The sequence below is a fragment of the Sus scrofa genome, chromosome X (genome assembly GCF_054392235.1).
Source record: "Sus scrofa isolate SSC_HxYL_T2T_F1_AM1 chromosome X, Sscrofa_HxYL_maternal_Yorkshire_Landrace_v2.0, whole genome shotgun sequence".
Taxonomy (NCBI): domain Eukaryota; kingdom Metazoa; phylum Chordata; class Mammalia; order Artiodactyla; family Suidae; genus Sus; species Sus scrofa.
The window spans coordinates 111512918-111538272 of record NC_139401.1 but is presented as its reverse complement, the minus strand read 5'-3'; the positions used below and the strand labels follow the sequence as shown (position 1 = coordinate 111538272).

General features: G+C 41.4%; 1 protein-coding gene across 42 annotated transcripts in view; it reads left to right on the top strand.

Annotated features, from left to right (window-relative positions):
- The first annotated feature begins 12202 nt into the window (after nt 1–12202).
- The window catches only part of THOC2 (THO complex subunit 2), a 113373-nt gene continuing 100220 nt past the window's right edge, over nt 12203–25355 (top strand). For all 42 annotated transcript variants that reach the window (XR_001302710.3, XR_014835911.1, XR_014835898.1 and 39 more), the window contains exon 1: nt 12203–12299. Coding sequence is in view for 25 of the 42 variants with exons in the window: in XM_085008929.1 (XP_084865055.1) it covers nt 12229–12299 (71 nt within the window). In the remaining 17 variants the exon portion in view is untranslated. The remainder of the gene's footprint in view (nt 12300–25355) is intronic.

Sequence of the window (25355 nt, the reverse complement as noted above, 5' to 3'; positions counted from 1 at the left end):
ATACAGTGACCCCTTGGAAGTGGCAAGTATCTTGGTGCATTGGAGGCATACAAAGAACAATCCTGGAATACCAACGGCAAAGGAGTCTGTGAAAGAGATGTGTAGATGGACCCCGGGAGTGGGCTCAAAATGCGCAGGTCTTTGTGTCTCACTTTAATATCTGCCGAAGGGCATTTGCTGCAAAGGATATTAAAAAACAGCCAGGTGGATACATCACCTATACTTCAATTAAAAAAACTAAACAGAATTCCCTGGTGGCCTAGCAGGTTAAAGATCTGGTGTTGTCACTGCTGTGGCACGGGTTTGATCCCTGGCCCAAGAACTTCTGCATACCATGGGTGTGATCCCCCAAAGTACCCCAAAACCCCCAGCCCAGTAGATAAGCCAACCTTTCTCCTTAGTCAGTCAGTACTCGTGCAATTGTCCATGAGTAGTAGGTGGTTCCACCACCAGGAAGGGAGGCTATGCCTGGGCCCAGTGGCATGGGCTTCACCTCTCCAAGGCTTATTTAACTACTCCCACTGCTGAGTGCCCAGAAGCCAATGGCAGAGACCAGCAGTGAGCCGTTTATATAGTACCAGTGTCTGAGGGGGACACTAACCAGCCACCTCATGGCAAGTTAATTACATCGGACCCCTTCCACCTTGTAGGGGACCCTGAGTTGTCCTCAGTGGAATTAATACACACTCTGCACTTGGGTTGGCCTTGCCTGCCTGTACTGCCTCTGCCTATTTCTACCGCCTCCTTATTCCCTTTACAGGTTTCATTCTCCAGTAAACCGTTTGCACACCTAACTCAGCTTAGCTTCTGCCTCCTAAAGAATGCAATCTATGACAATCTCTTTTCTAGAGGGAAATAGGACACTTGTAATGCGTGGCATGCACTGAATGATGATTACTCAAATTATCACCCACGGTGGCCTGAAATGAAATACAAGTGGAGGGCAAAGCTTTCGGAAATCAAGTGGCTGGAGCACTTAGTCCCTATGGTGACAATGATGATTGCGATGGATGTGGCTAGGGCTAACTGCTTCTAATGCTTGCAGAGAGCTTACACAGAAAAAAGGACAAATGGAAAGCCTTGAATGCACAACTCAGATCATAGTGCAAAGTCAAAGAGCCTCAATGCCACCATTAAAGTAGTCTTTGTGTGTGTGTGTGTTTTTAGGGCTGCACCCATGGCATATGGAGGTTCCCAGGCTAGGGGTCCTATCAGAGCTGAAGCTAATGGCCTACTCCACAACAGTGCAGCTGTGTAGGATCTGAGCCGCATCTGTGACCTACACTACAGCTCACAACAGCGCCAGGTCCTTTACCCACTGAGCAAGGCCAGGGATTGAACCTGTGTCCTCATGGATGCGTTAGGTTCACTAACTGCTGAGCCATGACAGGATCTCCTAAAGCAGTCTTTATTCTCCTGTAGCTGCAGGAAGGCTATGAAGATCACGCTGAGGAACTGATTATAAATGATGCAGAGGTACGACGGTATCGATTAAAGTTACTGTCTTGCCAGGACTCCTAGGCTAAGTTAGGGCACTCCTGGAGAAAGAACAATGGGAAAGACCCTAACATGTTGGATGGAAACATTTGGGGGCATAAACTGATGAAGCTGAGAAAAATGTAGACTCCAGGTCCCCGTGAACCTTCCTTGCCAGTAGAAGAAGTCCTATATCGCTTGTCTGACGGTACCAGCCTTCCTCTGCTTAAAGACCGTTTAGTGACAGCCCCTGGGGTATTTGCCTCCCAAGGAATACTGATTCTTCTTAGGACCAACTTTCACAACACGTCATTGCCTGCACTGCCATAGAATCATTAGATTTCAGTATAGCCTGTATATAAAAGGGAAGGTTGAAGTGGATGTATTATGTGTGACCTGCGCAGTGTCTACCTCCAACTAAACTCACAGGAGGACTGTGCAGTAGAGTCTTATGGGTTGTAGGATTTTCAGTTTTAAAACCTTGACGGTCCTGGGAAAACTGGAACAAGTTGGTTACCTTACTAGGAGGACACTCTACCCTGAGGCATCAAGAAATAGAGGAGCATCAATAGAGAGGAGCACTAGCATTGTTGAAAAGCTCTGCGGAATATCCTCTGTAGGCCAGAGATTATCTTGAGAGATGCTTCAGTGGACCTGGGCTTCCTGATTTCAGTAGGAATAATAGGGTCTAAATGGTAGAGTGCAAGTGATGGCACTTAACCATCAGAACTAAGGTGGGTGCAATTAACATAATAAAGTACAAGGACTGAGTGGTGTCAGAGTGTTTTGACCTCCATCTGTTGGAGTGGATGCTTGTTTATAGAATTCCCTAGGGGTGAAATAGAAGTGACATGTAGAAGCAGAAAAATTATAGGTCTGGTGGGCAGAAACTTTGCAGACTCCTGAACTCTTACTTTGTTCCTGGATCTCCAGTTCAGAGAGCTGGAGCCCCTTGATTAAGGGAGAGGCCAGATCTTTTTGAGAAAGAACTCTGCTGCAGTGCTATCATGGATGTACTTTGCAAATCTTCCAAGTCCTTCCTCCGACTGGGACTTGTCATATACTAGGGGACCATGACCAGGGAAAAGGAAATATCCAGAAACTTCTGAGGATTATCAGATGCTGGCTCCAAATTCATGCTAATTCTTGGAGGCCCAGTGTGCCATATGGTCCATCTCCAGGGTGGGGATATATGGAGTCAGGTAATAAATCTCTTTTTTTCTGACCCACTGATTCAGGGGAGAGGGCTCTTATTATAGGAAGGGTCAAATAGCATCCCCTGGAACTGTACTTCCCCTTTCTTTCCCCCTACTGCCAAAAAGGTAAACCAAAGCCATACTGAATTCCTGTCACAATTGACAAGACTAGAGCCACCACCATCAACTTGAAAATTGGAAGTGTAATGATTCTAATCACATGTCCCTGTATATCTTGCCTGTTTGGCATGTGGGAAAAAGCCATGTAAGTTTTTTATGATGCTTCTGGGTTACTGTTGATTCAATCAGGTAGTGACACCAGTCACAATTGTGGTTCCCACTTTGGTATTTTTACTGGAGCACATCACCACAGCTTCTTGACCTATTGCCTTAGCAAATATTATCAGTAGAGATAATCAGAAATAGTTTGCTTTCGCTCTGGCCTCAGGGCTATCTTAAACTATGCTGTTTTCTGCCAGAATCTACTGCAGTGGAAAGTTGATTGTCCTTTTATCCCATAGACATAATTCTGCTCCATTACATTGATGGTGTTATGCTAAGGAATCTGAAGGGCAGGAAGAATCGAACACCCTAGATGTCTTATGGCCAGAGGCTAGGGGATAAACCCTGTGAAATTTTGGGGTCCTGCTACATGGATGACATTTTTAGGGATCCAGTGATCCAGGCAATGTCAGCATCTCTGGTCTAAAGAGATAAGTTGTTTTTTCTTTGCACAATCTACCACAAGGGAAGAAACCAATACTTGGTAGATCTCTCTGGATTTAGGAGGCAACATACACCATATTTGGGTATGCTGCTCTGACCCATTTACTGAGCAACCTGTAAGACTGCCAGTTTTGAGTGGGATCTGAAGCAAGAAAAGCTTCTGCAGCAAATCTTGGTTGCAGTGCATGCTGTCCTGTTATTTGGGCTTTAGGACTCTGCAGACTCAATGGTTTTGGAAGAGTTTGTGGCAGAGATGTTCTATGAAGCCCCAATAGAAGTAGCACCGCAAGGACCCTTAGGGGTGTTCAATTAGGGCCGTGCTTTCCTTACTTGACAGTTACTCTCCATTTGAAAGGTAATGCCTAGATTGCTCCTGGGCCCTAGTAGGTACTGAATTCCTGACCGTAGGACACCAAGACACTATGTGATTTGACTGCCCATTATGAGCCGTGTGTTTTCTAATTTGCTCAGTCATCAAATAGCCATGTTCAATGGCATTCCATTGTTAGATGGAAATTGTCTATGAAATCAGATCCCAGCAGGGGAAAGTAAAGTGAATGAGGTAGTAGCTCAGACTCTCACGGTGCTTGCTCCTACTGCTTCATTGCCTCTCCATCAGCCCATGTGTATGGCCTCAAGGAGAGTTCTTTAAGGATCACTTAGTAGAGCAAGAAAATGTGGGCCTGTGGGTTAATAGATGGGTCTACACGGTAGGCTGGCATCTGGTAGAGGTGGGATTCAGTTGTTTGATAGCCCTACTCAGAGACGGCCCCTAAAGACAGAGGTAAAGGGGAGTTCCAGTTGTGGCTCAGTAGTAACAAACCTGACTAGTAACCCTGAGGATGTGGGCTTGATCCCTGGCCTCGATCAGTGGATTAAGCATCTAGTGTTGCTGTGAGCTGTGGTGTAGGCTGGCAGCTACAGCTCTGATTAGACGCAGCCTGGGAACTTCCATAATCAGCGGGTGTGACCCTAAAAAGAAAAAAAAAAAAAGGCAGAGGTAAAGGAAAATCATCCCATGCATCACTTGTGATTGTGTATTTGGTGGAGGGAGAAATGACCTATTAAACTGACACAGACTAATTCAAAGGCAGAGGCTAACAAGTTGGCTGGATGGTGAAGAGAATGGAAAGAAAAAGAGAGCAATTTTCTTGATAAGGAGGCCCAGTAAAGAGGTGGGTGGGAGAAAATGAACTGTTGATGTTAGCCTCTTTCTTCAGTTGCCCTAGTGCTTGGTCAGTAGGCCCAGGTACAAAATGGCCATGGCAGCTGGGATGGGCATATAGAGAGGGTCTTCCTCACCAAAGCTGATGTACCTACTACCACTTTGAACTGGCAACCTGCTTATCAGCAGACCAAACATTGAGGCACCAACATGGCACCATTCCCCGGGAGGATCAGATAGTCATCTGGTGGCAGATTGGTTACACTGAACCCCTTTTATCACTGAGGAAGCACCTACTGTCTTCACAGGGATAGATGTAGATTCTGAATATGGACTCACCACATGGATTCACAGAATGCCTGATTCATCACCAAGGTATCCCACCTAAAGTTCCTTCCAACAAAGGATCTCAGTTTTAGCATAAAGGAAGTGTGACGATAGGCTCATCCCTGTGGAATTCATTGTTCTTATCACGTGTCCCATCACCCAGCAACAACTGGCTTGATAGAATGGTGCAGTTTCCTCTTGAAGTCTCAGTTATGGCACCAAGCCTTGGGGTGCCATAACTGAGTTCGGGATACTGTCCTATAGAACCACGTATATGCTTCAAACCAGTGGCCAGAATCTTACTTCGTCTTCTTTGTAGCCAGAAGGTGTGAGTCTAGAATTCAAGCGATAGGAGTGGGAATGACCCCTCTCACAGGAGAAATATTTGCCTCCTATCCGTACATCTTGGACTCAGTGGGTTAAGAGTTCTAATGCCCAGGGGAGAAATGCTCCCAAACATGTCAGGATTCTGATGTTTTAGAAGCTGATATAGACCTCTGGCCATTTTGTGCTCTTCATGTTGTTGAACAGGCAGACAAGGGGTCTCTGTGGAGACCAGGGTGGTCTCTTCCGATTACTAAAGGCAAATAGGTGGCTGCTACACAGTGGAGGCAAGGAGGACCCAGGAGATTCACTGCAGTGCCTCTTATCACTCACTTGCTCAATAATTCTGGTCAATGAAAACTCAGTAACTCAGTCAAGGTAAGATTATAAGAATTCAGATCATGCGGGGATAGAGTTTTAGGTCCCTCCACCAGGTAATGTATCCTCTCCTACCCAGATGCTGACAGAGGACAAGGGAAACATGGAGTGGGTTGCAGAAAAAGGAAACTATGATTATCAACTTAGAGCTTGCTTCCAGTGACAGAAGCAGGCACCATAACTGCTATGTTTTCTCTTCAATTCTGTATGAAAAGCACTGGTGGTGGCTAATATTTTAGATTTCATGTAAGAGTATGAGTGAATTGACATCTCTCTACACTGATACAGTAGCTGATGGGACTTCGTACATTCCGTTTGAGGGCATGGTTCTATCTGAACAAAGGGCAAGAGTGGTGTGGGGGGGCAAAAGGAATGGTCACTGCTGGAAATTCTGTTTTTCCTTTCGAGATCTCCTTCTCGTCCTTCTCCACCCTGCTCCATCCCTGACCCATACTAGCTGCATTTTCCAGGCTCCTTTGCATTATGGCTTCCAGTACCATCAGCTAATGGGAGGTATCAGCAGGAGATAAAATGGTGGAAGGAGGGAAAGATCAAGGTATTTATTCCCCAGACTCCCTTCCTGCTGGAATGTGAGTTGACAATTGAAAGTCCCTTTCCTTATTATTTAATTTTTCCTTATTTCCTTAGTTTTTGGTAACCATTCCCTCCCCTTGGCCCTTCAGGTTTAGGCGTGCTAATGTTTTTGAGTATTGCTAGTCATGAGGTGCTTCACAATCCATTTTTGGTTTTCCTTAATCCTACCCACACTCTTGTGCATGGTTCTTTTATTTATTTATTTATTTATTTTAGGGACCCCCCAGAACAAAGGTGGAGCCACTCTTTTTATTTATTTATTTTTAATTGTTGATTATTTATTTCTTTATTTATTGTCTTCTTGCTTTTTCCTTTTTTTTTTTTTTTTTTTTTTTTTTTTTTTTTTTTTTTTTGTCTTTTTAGCTATTTCTTGGGCCGCTCCCGCGGCATATGGAGGTTCCCAGGCTAGGGGTCCAATCGGAGCTGTAGCCACCTGGCCTATGCCAGAGCCACAGCAACGCGGGATCCGAGCCGCGTCTGCAACCTACACCACAGCTCATGGCAACGCCGGATCATTAACCCACCAAGCAAGGGCAGGGAACGAACCTGCAACCTCATGGTTCCTAGTCGGATTCGTTAACCACTGCGCCACAACGGGAACTCCGACTCTTTTTATTTTTATTATTTTTTTGGGGGGGCCACACCTGCAGCCTATGGAAGTTCCCAGGCTAGGAGTCGAATCAGAGCTGCAGTTGCCAGCCTGTGCCACAGCCACAGCAACGTGGGATCTGAGCTGTGTCTGCGACCTACACTACAGGCCATGGCAATGCTGGATCCCTGATCCCTGACCCAGGGATCAAACCCGCACCCTCAAGGATATAGTCGGATTTGGTACCACTGAGCCACAAGGGAACTCCCACGGTTCCTTTGTTAAACTCTCTTTAATTATCTCAAGTATGCCATTTGTTTCCTGTCATGAACCCAACTGATACAATTCCTAATATTTGTTTATATGTTCCTTCTCTCTTCTTCTTTTTTTTTTCTCTTTTTGCCATTTCTTGGGCTGCTCCTGCAGCATATGGAGGTTCCCAGGCTAGGGGTCCAATCGGAGCTGTAGCCACCGGCCTACGCCAGAGCCACAGCAACGCGGGATCTGAGCTGCGTCTGCAACCTACACCACAGCTCACGGCAACGCCAGATCGTTAACCCACTGAGCAAGGCCAGGGATCGAACCCGAAACCTCATGGTTCCTAGTCGGATTCGTTAACCACTGAGCCACGATGGGAACTCCATTCCCTCTTCTTTTTTAAATCAGTTTTGCCAGAGGTTTGTCAGTTTTATTAGACTTTTCAACCAACCAATATCGGGTTTTATTGATCTTTTTAATTGGATAGTTTCTTGTTATTAATATTTTCTATTTTAAAAATGTCCTTATTTCTGCTTTCTTTCATTTATTCTGCATTATTTTTTGTAACTTAAATTAGATGCTTATCTTTTGAACTTCCAGCCTTGTTTCTTTAATAATACAAAGGTTTAAGAACATAAATTTCTTTCTCAATACCACTTTAGCTGCAGTGCATCAATTTTTTCATTAGTTCTGGTATGCAATATTTTTATTATTGCTCTAAGTATTTTCTAATTTTTAGTATGACTTTTTTCCTTGACCTGCGATTTATTTTTACAGTATGTTTATACATTTTCAAACATAGTTGTTTTCTTTATCTTTTTGTTATTGATTTCCAATTTAACTGCATTGTGTTCATATAGTTCACACTATATGAAACTGATTCTTTGAAATTTGTTACCATTTGCCTTTTTTTTTTTTTTTTTTTTTTTTTTTGCTTTTTAGGGCCACACCCACTGATTATGGAAGTTCCCAGGCTAAGGAGTCGAATTGGAGCTGTAGCCACAGCCACAGCAATGCCAGATCCAAGTCATGTCTGCAAACTACACCACAGCTCATGGCAACGCTGATACTTAACCCGCTGAGTGAGGCCAGGGATTGAACCCGAAACTTCATGGTTCTTAGTCGGATTCATTTCCGCTGCGCCACAGTAGGAACTCCATTTGCTTTTTAATGTCTAGTATATGATTAACTTTCATAAATGTTCCATGTGCTGGACCACCCCTAGACGATTCATCACTTTTATGTGAATTAGGAATGTGTGCCCTTTCTTCCAGATGGCTGTAGCAGCACACCTGAGCATGTGGTTTGGAAGTAGAACGTGAGATGGATTTTTGACCCCCATTTGTCCCTTTGGCTAGGTGCTTTTGATCAGTGAACAATTTGTACATGGTGGTCCATTCATGTGTTCTTATAAAGGATGTTTATTTTCTACTTGCTAGGTCCAGCATTCTATGTATATCTACTAGATCAAATCTGTTCATTTGATGTTCAGATTTCCTACATCTATCAATATCTGAGAGATGAGTTAAAGACACTCTAGGGTTGGATTTTTCTATTTCTCTTTGTAGTTATATTATAGGATTCACATACTTCAAAGTGGTTGATTACATTCAAGATTTGGAAGTTTATATTTTCTTGGTGAATTGAAATTTTTATCAACATATAGTAATCTTAAATTTGGTAATTATTTTCCCCTTAAAGTCTATTTTGTCTGATATTAATCCAGCTGTAATAGCTTGTTTTTTGTTGATCTTAGTATTTACCTGGTGTATTTTCCCCATTGTTTTTTCTTTCTGTGTCCCTGTGTTTTAGGGATGTCTCCTAAAAATAGCTAGACTTATTTAAACCCAGACTGATAATCTTACCTTTTAACTGGAGCATTTAGTTCATTTACAGTTGATGAAATTATTGGCATGTTTAAGTTTAAACTGGTAGATTTAAACTTCCTCCTCTCTTCTTTCTGTTTCACTTTTCAAAAGAATTTCCCCTCCCTTCTTGCCTTTTGGGATTGATTGATTTTTTTTCTCTGTCTTTCCTTTTAATTTTTTTCCCTGTCAGGTAGTGTGAAATATATATAATACCCTTATATGTTTGTAGTGGTTATCCTGGAAATTTACTATGTATATTAAACATAGCTAAGTCTTTAGTTAATAAAAATCCATTAACAATACTCAGCATTCATGGGACAGTCCCACAAATGGTATAGCTTTTGCACTCATTCTTTGATTATTTATTTTGTCTTTGCTTTGCTTTTATGTGCTTCCTTCTTGGTCCCCTTATCTGTTGTCACTGAGATAGTAAAAAAGGTTGCTTGATCTTACAATTTCTTAAAATTAACCAATCACTCCATGCATCAGACTGTCAATATTGAAACTACCCAATCCCTAGCCTTCATCACAGACTGTAGTCCCTGCCTAGTCCATTGGTTCCCACGAGCCACTGAGATCACCAGGGTACAGTACTCTCAGCTGCTGAGACAATACCAGATGCTGATAGTGAAGAACAGGCAAGCAAACAACAAAGATGCGAAAGATATGATAGCTTTGCAATCTTATGGAGCAAAAAGCCAATTAGCTGTGAGCAATTCCTAAAGGAGTCATCATACCATGTAAAAATAGGTCTGAAAGCTCTGGGAGAGGGGAAAACCAAGGCCTCAGAGGGCATCACTGCAGTCAGGTCACACCACACTTGTGGCATACTGAGTAGTATGCATACGGCACACAGTTCAGTGTTGGACAGAGAAGTCATTGTGATACAGTTGCAAGGTAAGCCACAATACAGCAGGATGTTATAGGTCAGTGGCTCTCAACAGAGGGCTATTTTACACTCCAGGAGACATTTAGCAATGTCTAGAGATACTGTTTTAACAACTGGTATGGGAGGTGCTACTGACATCTAGTGGGTCAAGGCTGGGGATGTTGCTAAACATCCTATAATGTACAAGATCTCCCCTGACTTCCTCAAAGAATTATCTGATCCCAAATGTGGATAGTGCCCACTGCTATAGATTATACAGTGAGGTATACACAAGTATCAGGATAGTCCTTGTATCACAGAAACCATCCTGTAAAAATGATTTCAAACTGGAGTTCCCATTGTGGCTCAGTGGTTAACGAATCTGACTAGGAACCATGAGGTTGTGGGTTCGATCCCTGGCCTCGCTCAGTGGGTTAAGGATCCGGCATTGCCTGAGCTGTGGTGTAGGTTGCAGCCGAGGCTCGGATCCCGCGTTGCTGTGGCTCTGGCGTAGGCTGGTGGCTACAGCTCCGATTCACCCCTAGCCTAGAAACCTCCATATGCTGCAGGAGCGGCCCAAGAAATGGCAAAAAGACAAAAAAAAAAAAAAAAAATTGATTTCAAACTTTTTAGGGAGGGTGATGATACAGTAAAGATTCACTATACAATTTTGTTCACTGTTGAAATGGTCCATAATGATGGACAATGAAAAGATCAGAGGGAACTCCTATCTCTGAACCTCCTTGAAGTAGCAAATTTTTTTTTGAGATATCATTGAAACTAAATGGTGTATATTTTCCAGTGAACGGCTTTAAAATTTCAAAATCAGACAGGACATTAAGAGAATAGATATAGCTGACGAAAAACAATCATAAACAATGCAGTATTTCCCCAGAACTTATTCTGAATACAGCCTATCCCCTGAACAATTTTTCAGTGCAAATCAACCCGGTCCATTCAGTAAAACCTGACAAATTTAGAAGACACTAGTGCTAAAGTTCATACATTAACATATATGTGGTAGGATTTCATTTGGTTTGTCTGTATTTTCTAAATTTTCAGCAAAACATGTATTTTTAAAACTTTTTTATTTTGAAAAGTTGCACAGACAGAACAGAGAATCTCTGTATATCCTTTACCCAGATTCCTAAAATGTTAATATTTTACATTTGTCTAATCATTCTATCGTTTTTTTTCTGCAACATTTTAGAGTAAGTTGCAACACACTGCCCCATTACCTCTAAATACTTCATATTTTCTTAAACAAGGACTTTCACATAACCACATACAAGTATTAAACTCAAGAAATTAACACCGACACAATATTATTACTTAAACTACAGATATTCAAATTTGGTCAGTTGTCCCAGGAATGCCGTTTTTAGAGTAAAATATATATATATATTTTTTCCGGCCGGGAAGCTGTTATTCTGTTGTTTTCATTAATCTGGAAGAGTTCCTCAACCTGTCTTTATCTTTAGTAACCTTGATGATTTTGAAGAGTGCAAGCCAGTAATTTTGCAGACCATCCCTTAATATGGGCTTGTCTGATGTTCCCTCATGATTAAATTCAGGTTATGCGAATTTTGGCATGATTACTACAAAATTGGTTAGTGTTTTTCTCAGCATCTCATCAAGAGGCATAAGACGCCCATTTATCTAATATCGAGGGATGCTTATTTTCATCAGTTAGGAGGGTGTCCACCATGTTTCCCGACCGTAAAGATTCTATTTCGCTCATTGAAATAATAAGTATCTTGTCGGGAGACACTTGGAGAGTATGTGATATAAACAAGTTGTTTCTCTTGGTGCTTGCGCCCCCTAGTTTTGCCTAAGGTTACAATGACAGCGGCCGACAGTAGGGTGTCAGCGCTGGTGGCTGCAAGTGTTTCCCAGGGCCGATTTCTCACTTCCTCATTAGATTATACCCCCCGTATTAGCAAAATGCCTGGCTCACAGCAATCGGCTGCTTCTTCCCTGATTAATTTCTTTGATATTAGCTGTTAGCAGAATGTATTGTAGTTGATGCCCTTATGTTTGTCTTCCCGACAGACTGTGAGCTCGTTGAGGGTAGGCATCGTGGCTTTTTCTCTATCCCCAGTGTCTAGCACATACTAGGTGCTTTAAAAACACGAGTTTGAATTAGTGGCCTGGAGTAGACACTACGGAAGAAGATAAGGGGTACGAGTTGGCCTGGGGATGGCATTTTTCCTGTTCTAAAGGGAAGAGGGGCATGGGTTGAAGAGGGCGCGGCCAGCGTAGTCATTCTGCGACGGGACCCATGGGTCCGGCCACCTGGTTGGCGGCAGGGCCTCGGGCTTCCGCAGGGTGGGGTGGAAAGCAGGGCGGGAAATCGAAAACCGAACTCGCGGCTCCCGGCATTCCCCGTGGGCGGTGCTCCCCTTTGACCCCTCGCTCGCGTGCTACACATCCGGGCCTCTGCTACTAGTGAGGGGAAGATGGCGGCCGCAACTGTGGTGGTTCCTGTAGAGTGGATAAAGAACTGGGAGAAATCAGGGAGAGGCGAATTGTGAGTGTCCGGGCTGGAGGCGGGCACACGGCCGGGCCGGGCTCGGGCGTCAACCGTGCTCTCACATTTGGGGGGACGTTGCGGGGGGGGGGGGAGATGTGTCCCCTCCCCCATCCGGGCGGCGGGTGTGGATGGTTGGCTAGGAGTTTCGAACTCGGGGAGGAGAAGTGCTGGTAACCGCCACCGACCTCCTGCTTTCCCCGGCTTCCGCGAAAGCCTCGCTGCCCGCCGTAGCTTGTCTTTCTTTAGCCTCTTAGCAGAACTCCCGTTTTGTCCCTACGGGTCCCCGCGCTCTCGCTCCGTCTCTTTTTGTCCCCCCTCTACGCTTGAGCTCACTTGGCTTCTTTCTCTTTACGGCACCGCGCCGTGGGATGTGTGTGTGGGGTGGGTTCGGACTTTATATCTCTCTGTGTCCCATTTCTTTACTCTGCACCCGTTCGACTCCGCAGTTTGGAGCCCGGCTCCGCCTCTGCCCGAAGTCCGAACCGTCCCGGACTCCCTCCCCTCCTCGCCGCCCGCCGCCGCGAAGCCCGGGGCGTCGGGAAGAGCCCCACTTGGGACCTCTCGTCCTCCCGGGGAGCGGTCTCTTGGACTGTCCCGGCCTCGCGCGGCGCGCCGCTGGCCGTGGGAGAAGTGTAGCAGGATTGCCGCTTCCCCCGAAGACCTACCGGCATTTCTTTGCTCCTTCTTTTCACCTTAGACCCATTTCGGGTTGGAATCAACTTTCGTCATTAAATGTTTCCTAAACCCCATTTAGTCCCGGGACTGCAACTAATTTTGGCAACTCTCCAAGGTTCCCGTTTACCTAGAATAACGCGTTTCCTTTAGTCATAAAACTTGGGTGGTTTTTTTTTTTTTTTTTCCTTTCAGTAATACAGAAAACAGTAATTTGCCATACCCGCGGTTTCCTCGCCCCAAATGTCAGCTCTGTCTCGAAGAGAAAATTCGTTTAAGCGGCGAAACAAACCCCGGATTTAAATAACTTATTTAAATAAATAAGTTATTGCGAATTTCTTTCTCCGAATAGCTCTATTAGGTAAAGCTCAGCCCTGTATGAGATTAACTGTCGTTAGCCATTTTTACCGTCGTCGTGGGGCCCTCCGCCCCCTCCTAGTCAGTTTACGGTTGCTGGTTCGAAAGATACGGATCTTGGGAACTTCGTTACTTGGAACGAAACGCGGGGAACGCGTTGCCAGAACTCGCGCCTGTAGTAGCGCCAGCCTATATGGCCCTCCCCACCCCGCTTCTGCACTCGCGCTGCTTCGCGTAGTCTTAGTGTGAGCGCTAGACTTGGATTGCCAGGCTAAGCGGCAGTCTTAGCCACTTAACTAGCTGAGTGACCTTGGGTAAGTTCCTTAACCACTTTGACGTTTCCCCTTGAGTAAATTGGGAATAATAAGTACTCAGAGGATTGTTGTGAAGACTAAATGATGCCTGTGAAGCACTTGGCTTATAGTAAGTGCTCAAGTGATCGCTGTTAAAAGTAATATTATTCGAATCTTTAGATATTTAAACTTCTCTGGACAGCTCTTGCACTTAAAATCTGTTAACACTCAGGTTAGCAATTAATTAGTCTCTGACTCTTTCATGTATACTCTTGTACTCTAACGCATTGAGAGACCCTTAAAGAGTGAGGACCGTGTCTCACATTTCTTTTGGTTCAACCCTCCTGTCCCCGATCTCCCCCCACCCCTCGCAGCTTTCTAGCATATGCTTAGAGAGTTTATTGGTTTATTAACTGATAGAGAAGTGTGCAGGGAAGGCAGGATGGGAAGTTACCAAACTAAACCATCATTTTCATATACCCAACAGGATAAATCAGTTCATTGTTATTTTGTTTACTTTTAAAGCCAACTTAATTATTTAGGGACTGTCATCTTTGTGGGTTGCTCAGCTTCCTCCTTCCAACTGTTTTGGACAGTTTTACTATTACTCCCACCTTAGAATGAGTGGTATTAGGGCTAGAAGGTGAAATTCTGCTTGGCTTCTGCCTGGCACTGGTTGGAGAAAGTGATGTAGGAGGTCGAAGTGCCTAGTCAAAATGGAATTTTGGATTCACTTTATGTACATTTACATGACACATGCTTCCTACCATAATTGTGTTTGAAGAGCTGCTTTAAAACTTATTAGGACTTACATATATGTAGTTCTTGCATGGCTTGTGGAATGTAGTTTCAATTATAGTAGATCCAGATCAGTATAGTCAGTTCTATAACCATATTGTGTTACATGAAGAGAGTTTAAAATTGTTAGTTGTGTGACATAATGAAATATTTTAAACACTTCACCATCCAGTACTTAGTTTTCCTTTATATCTCCTCTTTTCTAAACTCTTTCAAAACTTAGTTGCATGTTGTCTAACTTTGGAGTTTTTGTATATTGCTAAAGATAAGAACATTTTCATAAGAACAAATGGCGTAAATATAATACAAAAAATACTTTGAAAAACAGCTTCTTAAAATATAAAGTAGCAACTAGAACTGTTAAAAACAAAGGTAATGTGCCACAAAATTATTAGTGAATCCATTTATAGATTTTTGCTTTTAAGGTGTGACCAATATTTATGTCTTGGATGGATTTTTCTTTTTTAATGAGATAAATTAGCAGATGAGCTTTAACTTGGCTGAAAGTTACCTTTTTTAAAAAATGCATGATATATTTCATGAGGTCATTAGTTCACTCTTCTGTCACTTATCAGTATAAGAATACACTTGGAGTTACAGTCAACTTGAACATAGTGTTAAAGCCACATATGAGATGTATAGGACATTTTATAACTATCAGAAAAGGCAAATTCTTAATTGTGCCTCATGAAAGCAACTGTCTATTAAGATGGAAAGTTTTGGCTTTGAAGACTAAATTTTGTTAGGTAATTACGGAGAAAAGAAAAACTATATTTTGTCTGTCTGGATGGTCCATCGCATACCTAGCTAACCTGTTGTTTCCAAAGATACTGATTATGTTTTTAATGACAAATTATAGAACTCTTAAAATGATCTTTTCTGAGAGATAGCAAAAGGACAAAGGAGGACTACCAAAACATAATTAAGTATCCTTTCCAGTAACTCTTAGATCTACTCTTCAGAACTTCACATCTTCATGCACACTCTTTGAAATTCTTTGACATATGCAAGATAGGGATTTGATCACTTTAATTTTGGAATTAGAACCTTAGTTTCTTCATGACTTCATATTAGCATAGGACTTGCCATGATTAAGCTCATAAACTTGCATGCACTGGTAGATCCAGGGGAGAATTTTGGACTTAGTAGAAATTATGAACACAGTGAGCTCAGCATTTCTTTGTGTCACAAGCAACCTTAATGGAAGATTTATATTTCAAGCTTCTTCTTTTTTTTTTTTTTTTTTTTTTGCCTTTTCTAGGGCTGCACCTGCGGCATATGGAGGTTCCCAGGCTATGGATCTAATCGGAGCTGTAGCCGGGGGCATACACCAGAGCCACAGCAATGCGGGATCCGAGCCGCGTCTGTGACTTACACCACAGTTCACCGCAATACCAGATCCTTAACCCACTAAGAGAGGCCAGGGATTGAACCCACAACCTCGTGGTTCCTAGTCAGATTGTTAACCACTGAGCCAGGACGGGAACTCCCTGTTTCAAGCTCTTAATCTGAAGATGTTAGCCTTATGTCAGTACTTAGTTGAATTTTGAAATAGTTTGTTGAATATTATTTATTTATCTCTTTGAAGAACTTAATTCTTTTTCTTTTTAAAATTTATATGTTGATTAGAAATTTTAACTTGGTTTTATCTTATTAATTTTAGTTATAATAAAGTTTTAAAATTTAGTTGCCAAGTGTTTTGGTTGCCCTTTTTTCTTCTGCTGATACTAGCCGATTTGACATATTCCAGAATTTAGGGAAGTACATCTGGATGTTCATTAAATGTTATCTGACATGAATTTTTTGGAGGGAAGTAGGAGGGAGTTTATGGCAAATAATCATTCTAACAAGTTTTAGTTTTGGTAGTTAAGTCTTTTTTTTTTTTCCTTCAAAAGCTGCTCTAAGTTCAGCTGAAGCTTTATCTGAAACTGTTTCTTCATGTTTTAGTTTTCATTTGGTGTTTGTTTTCTCATTTTGACCTGTGCTGACAAGTTCAGTTAAGTCTTCGTCTGTTTCCCTGGTAAGAGAAATGCATTTTTTCAGAAAATGTAACAATATCAGGAGATTTTTCAGGCTACTGCTTTCTTTGTTAGAAAAATTAAATTATTCTTTAAGGTAGAATGCTATTAATGTACTTGTGTGCAGGAACTTCTTTTTTTAACATTTCCTGTTTGCTTTCCTTTTCATAAGTGCATATTGCCGTTTTCATAAATACATGTTTTCAAGGTAAAACTATGTGTCCCAATATTCATTTTTGTGGGTTGTATCTCTCTTCCATCAATGATGTTGGTGGTAGCCCTAAGACATTTTAAGTTTAAGTTCACAGATCTTTGACAGAAAATAGATTCCTTGTTCTCAGGGATCTAATAGCATCTCCACAATAGCACTAAACTGTTATAAAAGTGGGAAAAAATGGTAAACTCAATTATTTGGAGGTTATTAAGGGACTAAAATAATCATACAGATTTGTATTGAGGCAGAATATTTGATTATTTTTAAAGCCACATTAAAATGGGCAACTGTTGGAGGTAGTTTTGTTTTTATCCCTTTATGATTTAGGATAGAGAACGAAAACTATTAACAGGTGTAGTAAGATATGCAGCATTCAGAAACAGAATTGTTTCTTTTCTTTTTTTGTCTTTTTGTTCTTTTTAGGGCCTCACTGGCGGCACATGGAGGTTCCCAGGGGTCTAATCAGAGCTGTTGCTGCTGGCCTATGCCAGAGCCACAGCAATGCCAGATCTGAGCCGTGTCTGCGACCTACACCACAGCTCACGGCAATGTCAGATCCTTAACCCACTGAGCGAAGTCAGGGATCGAACCTGCAACCTCATGGTTCTTAGTCGGATTTGTTTCCGCTGTGCCATGATGGGAACTCCTAAGAATTGTTTCTTTAAGAATGCTTATTACTTAGAAGAGCTCAGACAAATCTGACTGGGGGAATATTCTTACTGATTGCCTTTAGTTTCCACCTACAACTAAGGAAAAAGTGTTTTTATACTAGGGAAATAAAGGTATCTGTTATACCAGTAAGTTACCTTATTGTAATAACCCATCAGTGATTTCTTACACAGTTTGAACAAATCTTTGATATGCTAATTAGTAGTTCATGATGACATTATCATCTGCATCCTAATGAATGTTTGTGGTCTTTTGACTGACATCATGGAATTATGTTTCAATTATTTCTTAAAATTATGTAACAATGACTCTACCATTAGATTAAGTGGGATTTGGAACACTGACATCCCCTCTCCCCACTGGAAGGATTAAAGCAAAAGACATCTGCATTAAGCTTATTAAAACAAATAGAAAATGAAGCTGTTGAAAATGTGAATAAGCAAACAAATTCACCATAAGAAGGAATATTTGACCTTGCTTTTAGTAACCTGGGTACAAAGGGACTTGATTCCCTTGCATTCTTTCAAAAATGGAATATTTCCTGCTACTACATTCTAAAGGGAAATGCACCTTTGGGGACAATGAGAACCACAAGGGGGAATTGTTTAGTGCTTTATACCTAATATTGAAGCAGTCTTAAGGCACCTTTATATATATATATATAAATTTTTTTTTCTTTTTCCTTTTATGGTCACACCTGCAGCATATGGAGGTTCCTGGGCTAGGGGTTGAATTGGAGCTGCAGCTACCGGCCTACGCCACAGCCATAGCAACACCAGATCCAAGGTGCATATATGACCTACCACACACCTTAGGGCAACACCAGATCCTTAACCACTGAACCACAACGGGAACTCCCACCTTATATATTTACTATTAACAAAAAAGGAGCTAGATGTCAGACATTTTAAGGTTATATTCTCTCTTTTTTTTTTTTAATGTCTTTTTAGGGCCACACCCATAGCGTATGGAAGTTCTTGGGGTAGGGGTGGAATCAGAATTGCAGCTGCTGGCTTGTGTCACAGTCACAGCAACAGGGGATCTACGGCAGCTCATAGCAATACCAGATCCTTAACCCATTGAGCGAGGCCAGGGATTGAACCTGCATCTTCATGGATATTATTCGGGTTTATTTTGTTTTGTTGTGTTTGTCTTTTTAGGGCTGCACCTGTGGCATATGGAAGTTCCCAGGCTAGGGGTCAAATTGGAGCTGTAGCTCCTGGCCTGTACCACAGGCATAGCAACATGGGGTCTAAGCCAGGTTTGTTACCTACACCACAGCTCACGGCAATGCTGAATCTCCGACTCACTGAATGAGGCCAAGGATCAAAGCCGCATCCTCATGGATACTAGTTGGGTTCATTTCTGCCACGCCCCAATGGGAACTCCTAAGTTAACCATTTTACTTACTTATTTGGCTGCACCTGAAGCATGCGGAAGTTCCCAGACCAGGAATTAAACTTTCACCACAGCAGTGACAACACTGGATCCTTAACCACTAGGCTACCAGGGAACTCCCTCTTTTTCGTTCTTGTAATAGGAGTTAGTTAAAAACTATAACTAAATGTGGAGTTCCTGCTGTGGCACAGTGGGTTAAGAATCTGTGTTGCTGCAGCTGTGGCTTGAATTCATTCCCTGTCCCAGGAACTTCCATATGCTGCAGGTGTGGCCATAAACAAACAAAAACTAATAACTAAATGAGATTTTCAAGCTATGAAGTTTAATTTAGTAATTGATCTCCATTGGCAAGGCATTTTTATTCTTTCTTGAAAATAATATTTTTTTTTTCTTGCTCTTTAGAGCCACACTTGAGGCATATGGAAGTTCCCAGGCTAGGGGTCGAATTGGAGCTACAGTTGCCGCCTACGCCGTAGCCACAGCAATGCAGGATCCGAGCCATGTCTTCGACCTACACCACAGCTCATGGCAATGCTGGATCTCCAACCCATTGAACGAGATCAGGGATCAAACCCGCATTCTCATGGATACTAGTTGGATTTGTTTCTGCTGCACCACAGCAGGAATTCTTAAAATAATATTTCTTCTTTCTTTCTTTTTTTTTTCTTGCTTTTTAGGGCCGCACCTGCAGCATATGGAGGTTCCCAGGCTAGGGGTCTAATCAGAGCCTAGCTGCTGGCCTATGCCACAGCCACAGCAATGCCAGATCCGAGCTGTGTCTGTGACCTACACCACAGCTCACGGCAATGCTGGGTCCATAACCCACTGATTGAGGCCAGAGATCGAACCTGCAACCTCATAGTTTCTAGTCAGATTGTTTCCGCTACACCATGACAGGAACTCCTAAAATATTATTTCTAACCTTCCCTTTTAAAATTTTTTATTCATATTTTTGTCTGTGCCTGGAGCATGCCAAAGTTCCCAGACTAGGGATTGAACTTGTGCCACAGCAATAACCAGAGCTGCAGTAGTGAAAGTGCTGAATCCTTAACCCACTGAGCCACCAGGGGACGCCAAGGCATTTTTGTCTTTTGGTTTTGAAAATAATCTTGCAAGACCTACAAGTGAATTGTTGATAAGGAAAAGTTTATTGACCCTTACTCTGTTCATCCTGATGATGGAGTCTTGAAATAATCAAAAGGCAGAGGTGAACTGCAAGGACATGCATAATCTGCAAAGTAGATAATTTCTCTTATGGATGATTGTAGTATGGCATCATATTTCACTTTAGGTGTGATTATGTAAGCATATTCTATAAGTCTTAAAGTTATTTGTTTTATTGACTTTGGAAAGAGGATTGCTAGACATAAAAAGAGTAAGAAATATATGCATTCATTGGTTCTCTTTCGTTAGTTTTGTGCAACTTTAAGAATCTTTTTTCTAAATTGTGAAATTAAAATAATACAGAAAAGTATGAAAAATCTAAATGTAGAATTTAAAGAATCAATGTAAGATGCACACCGATGTCACTTTATACCCAGGTCAGGACAACGTAATCCCCCTTCCTGATTGCATCCTGTTTACCTCCCCCATGGTAACTGACATTTATGGCTTTCTCTTCCTTATTATTTACAGTTTTGCTATCCAAACAAGTTGAAGTTTGTTCTTCTTGAGCTTCATATGCACGGAATCATAGAGGATGTATTGTATATGGCTGCTTTTGCTCAACGTTATGTCTTTAGGATTCATTCATGCTTTTGCAAGTATTTGCAGTTCTTTGATTTTTCATACTTAAAAGATGCTCCATTGTATGACTATTCCACAATTAATTTCTTATGCTACCGATAAACAATTTTGTTGTTTTGAGTTTTTGGCTATTACTAACAGTGTCAATGGAAACATTCTTAGACAAGTATCCGGTGTGCACAAGTATAGGATATATACTGAACTGTAGAGTTGCTGGGTTCTAGATTGTGATTAACTTCAGCTCTACTAGATACTGCCAAACTATTTCAAAATATACTCCCACCAACAGTGTATGAGAATTCACCTTCATATCCTGGCTAACATTTAATATTGTCAGACTATAACTTTTTTGTCAATGTGATATGTGTCTAATGATAGTTTTTATTGGGGCTTGTATTTTTATAGGCACTTTGCCAATTAAAAAAATTGAAGAATAGTTGATTTACAGTATTATATTAGTTTCATGTGTACAGCATAGTGATTTAGTATTTTTGCAGCTTATACTCCATTATAGGATATTACAAGATAATTGCTATTATTCCCTCCACTATACAGCATATCCTTGTTGCTTATCTATTTTATACATATTATTTTGTATCTGTTAATCCCATACCTGTAATTTGTCCCTCTCCTTATGGTAACCACAAGTTCGTTTTCTATATCTGTGAGTCCGTTTCTGTTTTGCATATGTGTTCATTTGTAGCATAGGCGTCTTTTTATGTATTAATTGGTCATTTGGATTTCTGGTTTATTTTGAAAGGCCTCTTTATATCTTTTCCCCATTTTTCTATTAGATTGTTTACATTTCTTTCATTGATTTGTAGGAGTTCTTTCTGAAGTCTGTATTTGTGCCCTTTGTGGGTTACACTGTATGTGTGGTAAATATCTTTTGTTATTTTTAGGCTTGCGTTTCCACTCTTAGAATGGTGACTTGTAATGAGTAGAAGTTATTCATTTTAATGTAGTCAAATTTATCAGTCTTTTAGTTTCTGATTAGTACTTTTTTGTGATTACTACTTTTTCTCCATTCTAAGGTTAATGAACTTATCCTGTGATTTCCTGGAAACATTATTTTGCTTTTCATTTTTAAGTCTTACCTAACTAGAGTTGAGTTTTATGTATGCTGTGAAGGAGGGGTTGCAGTATATTGTGGTTGGTGTGTGGGAAGGAAGTCCAGTCTCATATAGGTGAGTCGTTGGCAAATGGAGAATTTTAATAGTCTTTTCAGATAATTGTAGATATTCTTCTTTGATATCATGTCAGAATTTGTGAAGTGGTAGTTTCTTAATGGTTTGTTGTAATGCCAAATCCAAAACCACATCAGTGAACTTTTTGTACTTTGTTCAATTGAAATCCATTTGTCTCTCTTTTACTTGGAATCTATCTTTTTATCCATGCATTATTTTGCAACATCATGCATTGGTCCTTTGGAAAATATTGGTTCACTGAGTGATGTAGCACTTCCAAATATTGACACACATTGTATAATATCAAGAAACACATTCTTTAGTGTCAGCACTGAACCAATCAGGAAAATTTTTATGAATTGGGAACTAACCAAGTCCATGGTGGCAGATAAAAATTTTCCACAATTTTAATTTTCGTTTGAGACCTTACATTTTATCATTGGCAACAAATACCCGTTGTTTTCCTTGAAGTAACTGGCTTCTTTGGTCCATTTTTGAGAAAATGCCTGCCAAAGACCCAAATCTGAATAACCATAGTTTGTCAGTTCTTTCAAGTAAAAATGTTGTTCTGTGAAAAAGCAGCTAGTTCAGCTTATAGTTCAAATAATTGCATAATGATTTTCCTGGAGACAACCATGTTATTTTGGAGTGTAACAGAAATGCTTTATGTATGCTTTTCAATTTGTCATATAGAATATTAAAATTTACACATTCCAAAAAAAGGCATGTTCTCAGGGCTTGGGAATTTAATAAAATTAATAATTTTTATTGCTTCATTAAGGACATTTTCTTTATTGTAGGTAAAACATGCAACATTGTATAAATCTTAAAATTTTTTTTTTCTCTTTTTGCCGCCCCTGCGGCATATGGAACTTTCTGGGCCAGGAATCAAACCTGAGCTGCAGCTGCTGCCCATGCCACAGCTGCAGCAATGTTGGATCCTTAACCTACTGCACCAGGCCAGGGGTTGAACTGGTGCCTCCACGGAGACAAAGTGGGATCATTAATTAACCCACTATGCCAGGTGGGAACTCACCTTAACAAAATTTTAGGTGGACATACAGTATTGTTAACGAAAAGCACCATGTAGTACAACAGGTTTCTAGATTTGTTTTTTTGTCCTTTTTTTTTTTTTTTTTTTTTTTTTAAAGGGCATATGGAAGTTTGTAGCTAAGGGTTAAATTGGAGCTGCAGCTGCTGGTCTACACCACAGCCACAGCAACACGAGATCTGAGCCTCATCTGCAACGTATACCACAGTTCACATCAATGCTGGATCCTTAACCCACTGAGCAAGGGCAGAGATAGAAACTGCATCCTCATGGATACTAGTTGGATTTGTTAACTGCTGAGCCACGATGGGAACTCCTGAAGTTTTATCTTTATTTTTATTTCTTCTAGGGCTGCACTCGTGGCATATGGAGGTTTCCAGGCTAGGGGTCGAATTCGAGCTGTAGCTGCTGGCCTACACCACAGCCACAGCAACGCCAGATCTGAACTGTGTCTGTGACCTACACCCCAGCTCATGGCAGCATCAGATCCTTAACCCACTGAACAAGGCCAGGGATCAAACCCGCATCCTCATGGATACTAGTCAGTTTGTTAATTGCTGAGCCACAGCGGACACTCTTATTTCTAGATTTTTTTCATCTTGCATGACTGAAGTTTTATACCCATTGAACAGCAAGTTCCCATTTCTCTTTCCCCCAGTCCCTGGAAACCACCAAAATTCTGCTTTTTGCTTCTATGAGTTTGACTACTTTAGATACATCATATAAGTGGAATTGTGCTGTATTTATTGTTCTGCGACTGACTTATTTCATATGGCGTACTGTCTTCAGGGCTTAGCCATTTTGAGCTGAAATCTTCAGGATTTCTTTGTGACTGAGTAATGTTCCATTGTATGTATACACCATGTTACGTCTGTCAACGGCCTTTTAGGTTGTTTCTATCTCTTGGCTAGAATATGGGAGTGCAAATAACCACTTTGATATCCTGATTTTAACTCTTATGAGTAAATACCTGGAAGTGGGAGTGCTAGATTGTATGGCAGTTCTATTTTTGGTCTTTTTTTTTTTTTTTTTGCTGTTTTTTGGGCCGCTCCCGCGGCATATGGAGGTTCCCAGGCTAGGGGTCGAATTGGAGCTGTAGCCACTGGCCTACGCCAGAGCCACAGCAATGTGGGATCCGAGCCGCGTCTGTGACCTACACCACAGCTCACGGCAACGCCGGATCGTTAACCCACTGAGCAAGGGCAGGGACGGAACCTGCAACCTCATGGTTCCTAGTCGGATTCGTTAACCATCTATTTTTAATATTTTGAAGAACTTACATACTGTTTGCTGTTTTATGTTCCCACCAACAGTGCATGAGGCTTCCAGTTTCTTTACATCGTCCCCATCACTTTTTTTTTTTTTTTTTTTTTGGTCTTTTTGCCTTTTTCTAGGGCCACTTCCTCGGCATATGGAGATTCCCAGGCTAGGGGTCTAATCGGAGCTGTAGCCACTGGCCTACACCACAGCCACAGCAATGTGGGATCCGAGCTGCGTCTGCGGGTGGCCTACACCACAGCTCATGACAACGCCGTATCCTTAACCCTCTGAGCAAGGCCAGGAATCGAACCTGCAACCTCATGGTTCCTAGTCGGATTCGTTAACCACTGAGCCACAACAGGAACTCTTATCACTTATTTTCTGTTATTTTTTTTTAAGAATTTCTTTTTTTTTTTTTACAGGTATTTTAGGTTTACAGAAAGATTGACAGGAAGGTACAGAAATTTCCCCTTTATCCCCTGCCCCCACACACGCATAGCTTCTCCCATTATCATCATTCCCCACTAGAGTGGTAATTTGTGACAATTAATGATCCTACATTGACACATCATCATCCCCTCAAATCCACAGTTTATTTTCAGCTTCACTCTTGGTATTGTACATTCTTTGGTTTTGGACAAACGTATAATGACATGCATCCATCATTATAGTATCAAACAGTTTTTTCACTGCCCTAAAAATCCTCTGTGCTCTGCCTATTCATCCCTCCTACCCCTAACCCTTGGCAACCGTTGAACATTTTACTGTTTTCATGCTTTTGCCGTTTCCAGAATGTCATATAGTTGGAATCATACAGTACACAGTGTTTTCAGATTGGCTTCTTTTACTTAGTAATATGCATTTAAGGTTTCTCCGTGTCTTTTCATGGCTTGATAGCTCATTTCTGTTCACACAATATTCTCTTGTGTGAATGTACCAGCTTGTTTATCCATTTACCTATTAAAGGACATCCTGGTTTCTTCCAAGTTTTGACAATTATGAATAAAGTTGCTATAAACATCCATGTGCAGGTTTTTGTGTGGACATAAGTTTTCACCTCCTTTGGGTAAATATCAAGGAGTGAGATTGCTGGATTATAAGATAATAGTATCTTATAATACTTTAATACAGTTTGGTGTAAGAAACCACCAAACTGTTCTAAGGTGGCTGTACCATTTTTCATTTCCACCAGTGATGGAGAGTTCTATTGCACTACATCCTCACCAGCGTTTGGTGTTGGCCATGTTCCAGATTTTGGCCATTTTAATAGGTGTGTATTGGTATCTCGTTGTTTTAATTTCCATTTCCCTGATGATGTATGATCTAGAGCATCTTTTCTTATGTTTATTTGTTATCTGTATATCCTCTTTGATGAGGTGCCATGATGAGG